Source organism: Salvia splendens, chromosome 7 (assembly GCF_004379255.2).
Source record: "Salvia splendens isolate huo1 chromosome 7, SspV2, whole genome shotgun sequence".
NCBI classification, from domain to species: domain Eukaryota; kingdom Viridiplantae; phylum Streptophyta; class Magnoliopsida; order Lamiales; family Lamiaceae; genus Salvia; species Salvia splendens.
The window spans coordinates 30574266-30586218 of record NC_056038.1 but is presented as its reverse complement, the minus strand read 5'-3'; the positions used below and the strand labels follow the sequence as shown (position 1 = coordinate 30586218).

At 35.8% G+C, this 11953-nt stretch overlaps 1 protein-coding gene across 2 annotated transcripts; it reads left to right on the top strand.

Moving 5' to 3' along the window:
* Nucleotides 1-3180: 3180 nt before the first annotated feature.
* Nucleotides 3181-10737, top strand: LOC121810983 (katanin p80 WD40 repeat-containing subunit B1 homolog KTN80.2-like). Of its 2 annotated transcripts, XM_042211734.1 has the most exons (18): nucleotides 3181-3465; nucleotides 4029-4159; nucleotides 4755-4872; nucleotides 5185-5411; nucleotides 5501-5603; nucleotides 5699-5769; nucleotides 6390-6464; nucleotides 6544-6687; nucleotides 6797-6974; nucleotides 7074-7709; nucleotides 8274-8330; nucleotides 8409-8548; nucleotides 9003-9128; nucleotides 9402-9476; nucleotides 9589-9701; nucleotides 9893-10009; nucleotides 10130-10198; nucleotides 10293-10737. In XM_042211734.1, the coding sequence occupies exons 1-18, from the start codon at nucleotides 3441-3443 to the stop codon at nucleotides 10351-10353; spliced, it is 2466 nt and encodes an 821-aa protein (XP_042067668.1). In that variant the 5' UTR covers nucleotides 3181-3440; the 3' UTR covers nucleotides 10354-10737. The 2 variants fall into 2 exon arrangements, with proteins under 2 accessions (XP_042067668.1, XP_042067667.1); XM_042211733.1 differs by lacking the exon at nucleotides 3181-3465 and having other exon boundaries at nucleotides 3664-4159.
* Nucleotides 10738-11953: the final 1216 nt, after the last annotated feature.

Below are 11953 nucleotides of genomic sequence, written 5' to 3'. Positions count from 1 at the left end.
ATAATGCACTTATTCAGACATGTATTATGTGCAGTACGTTTGTTTATGTAGTGCATTACGATTACTTATTACACCATTATTTACAATATATTATGCATTATGAGAGTTATGATGTTTATATGCGTAAGTTGTTTTGTGAAGTCCTTTACAATCGTGCAATTGTTTAGTGTCTTACATACTTTTGTATTTGGTATATTACATTTTTCCTGTTTATATGTGCATTACTTAACTAAAATTGTGCATTATTCATCAACAAATGGTCATTATTTTGCATGCAGTAGGAAACACAAGTATCCATGGCATCATTGAGTTACCTACACACATATACTAGCCGTGCAACCACACCGCTTAGATAACTTCCTACGCTTTATAGTGAAATCAGAACGGGCATTCAACTGGTCATCTTCATCACCCTTCTTCCTTCCTTCCCTATTGCATACAACACGATACCACGTCGGGACATCGTCAACCTTCCTCATAGCTTGTTTGCGCGTATCAAAGCCAACAGCGCGGGCATATACCTCGTATCAAGCTAAAGCGAAATCCAAGGATTGGAATTTCTGACCTACAACAGGCTTCAGATCGGGAGAACATTCAGGTACAAGGACCACTGTACATAATTAAAAGAGGGGTCAGCATAAAAGTACAACTTTGCGATGTAGTAAGCAAACAATTAATGCACAAACATATATAAATTGGAGAAGTACGTATTTTATGTATACATAAAATGAACGCTAAAATTAAACGTTGTTTGTAATGTGTACGTACTATACCCTAGCCCCTATGCGTATTAACCCTTAGGGAAAACAAGAAACGTGTACCAAAGAGCAAAAGTATTTGCCGATAACTAATCCCAAGACAAACGAGACCTACTAGTTGTTCTATCTTAATTGGCACAACATAGACATTGGACATAAGATTTTATGCATTATACAGACAATATAATCCATTACGCATATTCAGTTAGTGCATTATTTGTACGACCATTATTCAGCATACAATGTGCATTGGAGACTTACGTGATGAATTTATAGGTCAAACACGAACTACTCTAACACGTTGTTAGTAATGTGTACGTACTATACACTAGCCCCCGGGCTTATTAAACCCTTAGGGAAAACAAGTAAGGTGCGACAAATATCAAAACAAGGACACAAAAATAAATGCATTACATAGGTATTATGCATTGCTGGTCAAGAAGTATGCATTATATAGGCAGAAATATTCATTATACGTGATCAATTTGTGCATTACATGCATCGTTTTAACCTACTGCTGTAGCTATACCGCGAGCAAAACCTGGAAGAAGTCGTCAAATTCGTCGCTGATTAATTACTCTATCCTGAACATTGCTGTTCTTAAAAAATCACATCGAGCAATCAAATAATCACAGCAAGCGATCATATAATACCATGAAAACGAACTACACGAAATACTTGGTGATTAACTATCTCATAATCAGCCGCTGCAACTAGAACCCTGACATCCGAACCAAAAAATAAAAAAACCAAATCAGATTTACCTTCTTCCATTATTATTGCTCGAAATCGATTGCTACGACACCAATTAGACAAGCTTGAAAGACCACGTATTGATACACGCCAAAATTGAGAAATGTGAAACTTGAAACCTTGCTGCTAGAAATCAAAATACAAAAAAAGTGCGCCTGACTTCAAGCCCTGCTTCTTCACCGTGAGATATGAAAAAAAGAACGTGAATATCTTCAAGGAGGGAATCATGGATTTTCCATAACCGCAACATAATATTTTACCAAATTTGCCCTTTTTAGATATTAAATTGATTATAATTAAATGTGATCTGCGAATTTTAGCATCCATCAGATTGATGTAATTGACGGTATAGATTAAGAAGGAAAAATGAGGAAATATAGAAAAAGGAAATGAATACATCCCTATATATATATATATATATATTAGTTTTATAATAAAATGTAAATGAAATAAATTGGAACGGGAGGAGTATCACTTATCATGTGTTTGAAATAAATTTCAAATTTCAAAATTAGAAAAGAATTTCATGTGCCATAAATTTGAAATTAAAAGTATAAAAACCTCTTTAAATCAAAATGTATTAGTATAGGACCTGTTGAAACCAAAAAAAAAGTAGGAGTATACAAGAATCTAATGAAACAAAATGTATTGGTATAAGAAACTAAAATTTATAGAAGACCTAATCAAACAAAACATACTATTAAATACAAGAGTCTCTTGATGTGTTTTAACGAACTATAATAAGGATACACATAATGATGCATTTGGATATCAATTTGATGATAAAATAATATCATTATATATTATCAACAATATCATTATACAAATAAATATATACAATCCCATTCACAAAATAATACTATCATCGTAAGATTCATAATTATACAATTTTCAGTTATCAATTTGGTTACATTTTTATCGGACAAAGGCCATCTCCAACATACATTCAAACTTATTTTTGATAAAGAAAACTCCTCCAATCATATATCAAACCCAAATCTACTTTTGATTTTTTATGGAACAACACCAAATATGATGCTATTACAAAAATTTTGTGAGACTTATACCAAAAAATGGTATAAAATTGAATTTGGTATAAATAGTTGGAGTAAAACTATTGTAGTGATGCATTAGTTGGATCTATTATTATAATCTTATCAAACAATAAATAAAAATATGTATTAGTTAGGTAATTTTGACGAATTATACTAGAAATAGTAAGTAGAGCGCTTCCATTCATGTAATGATGTATGTGTGTGTGGCAATGAGGCGATATATGTTTGTAATAAGGAGACGTGTGTATCATAGTTAAATGTCATTTAAATATAAAGAAAGTACAAATATATCCTGGCCACTATTGTTTGCCTTTCATTTTAGTGGTTAGCATGTCTACACAAATCAACAAAAATTCTCGTCCCATAAAATAAATAAATATGGAACGAAGACATGTTTCTCAGTACAAAGATTTGGTAATCATACCTGTCGCGGTAAAAAAAGCTCACTCGATTCTTACAGCAGTAGAAGGACACAGTAAAAAGAATTTACAGTATTTACCGAACATGTCGGTGAAAATAAAGAAATCGTAAATTGCTATATTTATACGACCGTATAAATTACTTCTATTGTTTTAAATAAATTATTAAAATAATAATAATTGATTCTGCTTGGTCTCCACTATTGAAATCTCTCCTCCTCTCCTCTGCTCTGAAAATTTTCTTTTTCTGCTTCCCCCTTTTCCGGTTACCGTTCTAGAAATCTATCCTTATCTTTGTCTCTAGATTTTGTCGTCTATACGCACAACTATTAGCATCTGTATAGTTGTAAGCTGTAAGCTCTTTTTCTCTGTCTCTGCAACTTGATCGGTCTATCGGCGGGGAGCCGGCGCTGGAGGCGAATTCTGAGCACCGGACTTTGGAGTTGGAGTAGAAAATGGAGAAACGCGGATATAAGCTGCGTATCCTTTTGAATCTTCATTTTTCTTGGTCTACATTTGTTTGTATGCGGATTTGGATGCGCATGTCGGTGGAGCTGAATGCGAGGTTATGGAATCTTAGGTTAGGGTTTCAATTAGCGATTTAGTGATCTGAGTTGATTCGGCATTGTTTTTTTTTTTTTGGTTCAAGGCCATTAAGTTAAGAGAGACTAGTCGAGAACATGACCAAGGAATTGAAAGCTTACTCAGTTGTTACTGTGGTCTTCATTATTATAATTAATTATAATCTCTCCTGCTATAATATTATTTTCGTTTTCGCTTATTTTCTGGAATTGAATCAAAATTCTGAATTTTGTAATTTCAATATTAATTTGGATGTGATTTGGGAGGGATAGCTAGATTGAGAATTCATTGGATATGACTTGAGTAACCTATATTTTCTGGATTTTATTTTGGTGGATCCGGTATGAACCAACTATGAAGTATAATAATTCTTTCAACTTGCTTTTGAGGTGTTTAAGTGATGAGTTGCATCTATAATTTTCATGTGGTATATTGTCCTTTCTTGACTGTATATAATCTAGAGGAATTTGTTGCACACGCGGGGAATGTAAATTGTTTGAGCTTTGGGAAAAAGAATTGCCGCGTATTTATTACAGGTGGAGATGATCAGAAAGTGAATCTTTGGTCTGTTGGCAAACCGACATCTCTAATGGTTAGTTAACATATGGCACTAACTGATTTGGCGATATTCTAGACACGTGTTTCATGAAAATTTGCCTAATGAACGCTGCGACTCCGTTTTTTCCCAATTGAGACTGAGTTATTTTCCTAATATATGCCAGCTTTATACTTCTCTGTATGTATTCAAGTAAATGCACTAGTTTGATGATTAGAGGAAACTGAGATTCCTCGATAAATGACACAGGTAGCTTATTCCCAGTTTACCTGCGGGTATGTAATTTTGGCAGCCACTTTTGCAGCAGTACTTGGGAGTGCCATAAACATAAGTTTGCATTGACAGAGCAGCATGCTTGTTTCTAGCTCCAGAATCACTCTTGCCTGCTATTTTAATTAGTTGCATTGTTTTTTTTATGATGTTATAATTTCTGTTATGATGGTATTTGAGTGGCAGATGTAATATGTTCTCTGTATATCTTGCTATAGATTCAATTGACAATTATGATATCCTTAAAAAGGCAAACTGCTGCATCTCCTAAAACTAGTTTTTCTTCTTCTTGGGAATATACTGCTTAAACTCTCATACTCTTTTTAGTTTAACTCATTATGCCTACCTGTTGATGATGCAGAGCCTGTGTGGTCACACTAGTCCGGTTGAGTCTGCAGCCTTTGATTCAGCGGAAGTTTTAGTGGTAGCTGGATCGTCTTCGGGGGCCATAAAATTGTGGGATCTGGAAGAAACTAAAAGTTAGTGTACACTTTTTGTGATGTCCTATGCAATTTGGATTTGAAACTGAAACAGTTCTAATTTTTAAGTTAGTTTCATAGCCAGACTTTTCAATATGGAATTTGATGACTGAGTACTGACTATACATTTGTATGTCATTAAGTGGGATTTACTATTTGTTGCTTATAGAGTTGAGTGCTGCTGTATGTTAAATTGGACATTTTATTTCACTGTTTGATGTATGTAAACTGTCTGTGTTTGGTCTGCCCCATGCTTATGAATTAATCCAGTGTGGTATCACTCTTGATGTGGTTTGTGATCTTAAAATGTAGTGGTTCGCACTCTTACCGGGCACAGATCCTATTGTACTGCCGTTGAGTTTCACCCATTTGGTGAGTTTTTTGCATCTGGTTCCATGGATACTAATCTGAAGATATGGGATATTAGAAAGAAAGGGTGCATCCACACATATAAGGGGCATACTCGAGGGATTAGTACAATAAGATTCACTCCTGATGGCCGCTGGGTAGTGTCTGGTGGATTCGATAATGTTGTAAAGGTATTGCTTTGAGGAGTTTTGGAAAGTGAAATTTAGAGAATAATTCTAATTTGTGTTGTTTGGTTCTAAAACCAATTTCTACTGTAAAGGTGTGGGACCTGACTGCTGGAAAGCTTTTGCATGATTTCAAGTTTCATGAAGGACATATTCGTACAATAGAATTCCATCCGCTTGAGTTTCTTTTAGCAACAGGTACAGATATGCCTATGGTTTTCTTTAGCTGCCAATGTTCTGTTTCATACTTCTTTATTTTAAGTAGTGGAGTAACATAATAATTATAAATCCAGGTTCAGCAGACAAAACAGTGAAATTCTGGGATCTGGAAACATTTGAGATGATTGGATCTGCCAGGCGTGAGGTAGTTAAACTTGTCCTCATTATTTTGTTCACAGCAAAGAATGTTTAAATCTGCCTGTTAGCAATGTCCTCTTCCCATCACAATAAAGTAGAAACAAGAAAGATGAATAAAATGAATTTATAATAACCACGAACTTGCGCCTTGCTGTACTGCTATCTGGCCCAGATACCAGAACGCCATAGATATTGGGATATACAAAAAAATACTACAGTAGTTGTTATTCTCTCTCCACTTTAACTATTTATTATCATTTTTCCAAAACGAGTGCAAAAAAAATTAATCAAATAACGTGGGACGGAGGGACTAATAAATAGTTAAAGTGGACTCTCTTACTTTACTTTTTCTCCACTTCAACTACTTATACTTTCCCAAAACATGCGCGAAAAGAAGCGCCTCACTTAGCGAGGGACGGGGGGGGGGTATTAATCTTCTCTTGTCATGTTTCTGTTTTACTATTCTGTATCTAGTGTCCAGAATTTGGAAGAAAAATAAAAAGAAGTTGAAACCAAGTTTGTTTTCTGATATACTACAAGTTACTTATGTGATCATTTCTATCTGAACATAGTTCTGAAAAATGTTAGTTATATCATGCATGGTCAATTTGTTTCATCTTCCCTCAGGCTGCAGGAGTGAGATCTATTGCATTTCACCCTGATGGTAGAACACTTTTTTGTGGACTTGATGATAGCTTAAAGGTATGGTTTTGGCTCATTCATTATTGACTTGTTCTTTTAGAAAAACAATCGTTAAGATGGTATTTCTCTTCAACTGCAGGTTTACTCGTGGGAGCCTGTAGTTTGCCATGATTCAGTTGATATGGGATGGTCAACACTTGGCGATCTTTGCATCGATGATGGGAAACTTTTAGGCGGTGCATATCATGAAAATACGGTTGCAGTTTGGATAGCAGATGTTTCGGTATTTGCCAGTTATTTCTATTATTTAGTTGTCTTTAATCTCCTGTTTGTATATTTAGAACCCCGATATTTCATTCCATAACAATAATGAAATGCCACTTGTGCATCAGCTTGTGGAGCCTTATGGTACAAGATTTGCTCAAGAGCAGTATGACCACTCTGAGCTGAAACATGAGAGTGAGGTAAGTCCTTTGGAGAAGGAAGAAAGCCGTGTAAAGTCAAAGTCCAATCTTAAGTCTACAGTGCCAGATAGCGAGTCTAAGGACATCAAAACTATTTATGTTGACCGTAAGTTTTATTATGTGTTTGTGTACTCTCTCCATCCACCAGGAACTATCTCTTAACTTATTGGCAATAAAGTCAATGGTTGACCCTTTTAAGCTGCAGGTGTGAATTCCATCAGTTCCAAGACAGCTGAAACAGTTGAAGTTCCTAAGGTTGTACAGACATCTGATTCCAGTCAAATCAGCAAAATTGGAGTGCAGAAGCCGAATCCTAGAGCAAGTTCGCCTCCATCAGATTCCATGGAAATCAGCAACGTTAAGATTCAGAAGCACAGTCCACCAGAAACTTTGCCTCCATCTGAACCCAAGAAAATCAGCACTATTGGAACCCAGAAGCGTGGTCCTGCAGCTAGCTTGTCAGCAAAAGTTAATGTGCCGTCCGTTAATAGATCTATTATCATGCCAAGCATAATACCCCGAGATAACACTGGAAAAGATTCAATTGGGTCTAGAAGGGAATCCATTGCGTTGGCTAAGGCCAGCAGTGGCATGAATTCTAGATCATCTCACGCACGGAGGCAGTCAAGCAGTAGGTTAGATATGGAAAGAATGTCAGTGGCCATTGAATCTCTGCCCTCTGATAATGTGAGAAAACCTGTTGTTAGTAGAAAGGATCTAAATATTCGTAATAGGCTGTTCCCTGATGCAAATTCGAAGGACTTTTCTGAGGGGAAAGAATCAAATATTGATACTGTTGTCAAAAAGCCTGACAGAACTTCGCTGCCAGCCACAACATCAAGTATGTAGAGTTCTTCATTCTATTTCTTTATATGCTCTCATCCATGCCTCCTTAAGACTGTTATCATTCTATTATTACAGCCCATAAATCTATTTGTATTGCAATATGTGCATCTGGTGTTATGGGGAAACTTGACCTGTGTCTCTCCATATGCTGGTAAAGTCAAAGAAGAGAACTTAATTTTAATCAGTCCGCTTGCTTCAAGGGGAGTACAAAGATTACAAAAGTAACACATGCTACAAGTTTCCACTTCTATGCCATTTGTACAGCTGTATTTATAGATTTTGGTTCCAGTTAGAAACAATCATAATTTAAAACTTATTCTCAGATAGTGTGTGTGATAAATCAGAGCTCTGATATCTGCTGCATCTTTCTTAACATAGTTATCTGCTTACGGTAACATTGTCAGCCCTATTTTAGCACATCAACTAAGTTAGGATGTTGGTTTCCTGTCATGCTTATAGTTTTTCAATCTCCAGCAACTAATTATTGTGTAGTGAAGTACTTCTATTCGGACTTTGGCGATTTGTAATCCTCAGCTCAAATTTGTTTTGATTTATTTAGGTGATCAGGCTCTCGATTCCTGCAAAGGGGCGAGTTCCATTAAAGTTATCAATGGAGGTTGCTATTTAAATTACTACTTCTCGGAAAAGATAATAGCATAATCTTTTACTTATATTTTGTACTATCCACTGACAGTGGCAGTTGTGCATGGAAGGACACGAAGTTTGGTTGAGAGGTTTGAGGGAAAGGAAAAAATTGATGTGGATGACATTTGCACCCCTGATAGGACTTGTGGTGGTGCTGCTATCGAGCCTGCGGAAACTCCCTCCCCCCAGGTAAAATTGTCTCCTTTCTGTGGATCTTATGTAACCCGAATGGTAAATTTTAGGCGATTTTTACTTTTATCTCTGAAAGATGTGGCTTGTTCTGGATATTTAGAGCAAGTTCTACATTTAAAGTCCTGTAATACACTGACAGTGGTTAGAGACGCGCAGTATCAGTTTATAATGAATGAGCAACAGAAATTTACCACGTCATAATTCTTCATAAAGTTTTAACCACTGATTCAGTATACTCTTTCTTGTATTAAAATCTTTAACTGAGCAACTTAACCTCAAAATTCTTAGTGTTCTTTACTTTGACAGTAAATTTTTAGTTCCAAACTTTTTGCTTTTACTTGTGTTTGCTCCCTGATATGGCAGACTCAAGCATAAACTAGGGGATTTTATCTTGTCCTTGATAATGCTGTTTAAAAATTTATATTAGACTAATGATTTCCCTATGTTGCAGATTACTGACCAGAAAATTGACGTGAGAGTGCAACCTACTTTGGATGATAATATTGTCCTCGAGAATCTTATGCAGAGTCATGATGTACTATTGAGCACATTTCGGTCAAGGCTGACAAAGCTGCAGGTAGTTCTGAAAATAATCCTTAATGTATAACTCCACTCAAATTCACTATTTTGTTGCTTGCTGTTTATTATTTGCTGGGATCGCGAGTTCTCTTAGTAAGCAGCTTATCCTAGGGGTTGCCAATGTTTCAGTGGTTATACTATGTTTTCTTCTTGTTCTTCTTTTTGCATGATATTATCACTATCCTCTTTGTATTTTTCTATTTAAGCCCCTTCATTACATGTTTTCCTGGGCTGAGCTTTCTCATTGAGTACTGTAATTTCCCTGCTGCAGGTGGTTCGACATTTTTGGGAAAGGAATGATGTTAAGGGTGCTATAAATGCTTTGAAGAGACTGCCTGACCATTCGGTCAGTTCTTTATTTTCATTTAGAGGAATTATGAGGATATTTGTTGCTGCAGTGCAAACTAATTTCAGTGTTGTTTGTGCTTTTTTTTCTGAAAATTATATTACTCGTGCAGGTCCAGGCAGATGTAGTTGGTGTTCTGATTGAGAGAATGGAGGTTATTACATTGGAACTATTTTCAAGCTTGCTTCCTGTGCTTTTAGGATTATTGGAAAGCAAAGCAGAAAGGTAACTTTTATATGCAACATTGGTCAATATTTTTCTCTACTGGCAAGGAGGATGAAAGACCCGACCCTGCTGGAGTTTCTATAACCAAATTTATCATATATGGAGCAGTGAATGTTGACTTAGTTAGAAGGTCATCTTCTGCAGTGAAATTTCTCTTTTGGTAGAAAACCCATAACCATGTTCATTTGTAGGCATGCTAGTCTCTCGTTGGAAATGCTTTTAAAGCTTGTAGCAGTCTTTGGCACAGTAGTTCGTACGACAGTTTCAGCACGTCGTTCGGTCGGCGTTGATCTTCAAGCAGAGGAGAGGTAGCGTAGCCTATTTTATTTTTTCTTAGATTCTCCTCATATTATCACACTCATCCCATTATTAATCAAATTGGATTAAGTTGTACTGGATTGCTTAGCTATTGATGTCTCTGCTTGCAGACTTGAATGTTGCAGACAGTGCTCATCGCATCTGCAGAATGTACAGAACATGCTTCCAGAACTTGTGAAGTGAGTATCCCAGTCTTGAACTTGTGGTCTCTACAGTTTGTTATAGTTTGTGTCGTTGATTTAGCATAACTGGTTGTCTATCTCTTTGGTGTAGGAGGGGGGGTGTCCTAGCAAGATATGCACAACAACTGAACCTGGTTCTTCAACAAACATAGTGTATATTCAGTTGAAGAAGGAACAGAATAATTGTAGTTAGGTCATTTGTCCATTCACAAGAATTCTTGGATATACATGGGGCCTTTTTGCAGTGAGCTGTGGCAGATTTAGTGCTTTTACTTCACTTTGTCGAGCTCCTCTGTAATTATGTGCAGTGGTATATATCAAATATATGAGCTGTAAGCTATAGATGGTAAATGAGATCAGAATCTATAGCTTGTTAGTCAGAATTCAATGATTATTCAGTTTTGGACATATTGTAACTCCCAACTATTTCTGATTATAAGGATGATAAAATATTAGTGGGGTTGAGTTCTTATTTATTTTTGAAAAAATTGATATTTTATTATATTGTACATATACACACAACAGAAGTTTAGTAAGTAATTGTTTTTTTTTTATCATATCTGGACACCATCATAGAAGTCTCAAGTTTTAAGGGTTGTGTGCTGGTGATGCAAATAGATCATGCTTGATTAACAGGTAAAGAAGATCTATAAAGTGGCATTTATCAGTATTTAACACTCAGCATTTCGTTTCTATTCAAATCTTGAGCTATGTTTTTTAGTCTTGTGTTTTTGATAAAAAAAAACACTAGGCAAAGACATCATAATTATATTGGGAGGAGGTTTGAATCCAATCAAAGAGGCTGATTCCATACCTTTAGATGTCTAACCTTTTCTTTTGGTTTGCTTATGCTATGCCTCTCGATACAAATCCACAATTCCAGAGCTCTCTCAATGTTCCTTTATTTTATGAATGACATGTTAAAATAATTAATGCGTCCCCCTTAAGTTTGACACAATACCCTATTTTAGTCATATCAAAATATAAAAAGAAAGAAAGGTATTTATGAATTATGAGTGTGATAGTATAGAAATACTACCATTTTTGGTGTTAAAATATCCTCACATAATTTACATGAATCATACGTATTAAATTGTAAATTCTTACAATAATGTAAATTACACCGTCGCAAGAATTTACAAATTTGTCAATTTTGTGCAAATTGTATAGCAATGTAATTTACACAATTACAAGAATTGTCGATTTTATGAAAAATTTGGAAATATTGTAAATACAAATCATATTCATTTTTTAATAGTAATAACTAATAAGACCAGAGAAGTCAGTTTGATTAGTACTTATCTCATTATGGGATATTTTTATTGTAGGTGGCTGATTTTATTGGGTGATTAGTTTTCAAAATTTTGGTAGTGATCCATCGTTTGATAGTAAGAATAAACAATAAATCCAGCCCGCAGGGGCGTAGCGCAGTTGGCAACGGAGGGGCAGATCTTGCTGCAAGGCCTTGGGAGATGGGCTTCTGGTAGCCAGTGGGTTAGGGCCTCCCCTTAACGGACTACTGCGTACCCTGATTGAACCCCCTCACATGATGTCGGACCGGAGTGTGGAGGCCGTCAAGGCGACGGAATCGCCTTTTTTGCTGCAATAAACAATAAATCCATTATATTTGAGGTTGTTCAACACCATTATTTTTACTTTTTAGGGACTTACTTTTGCTGGTTGTAATGCATTAGTGTCTCGTAACCGACAAAACGATTAATTACATGTCCTTGTTATGCGATTGAAACGTAA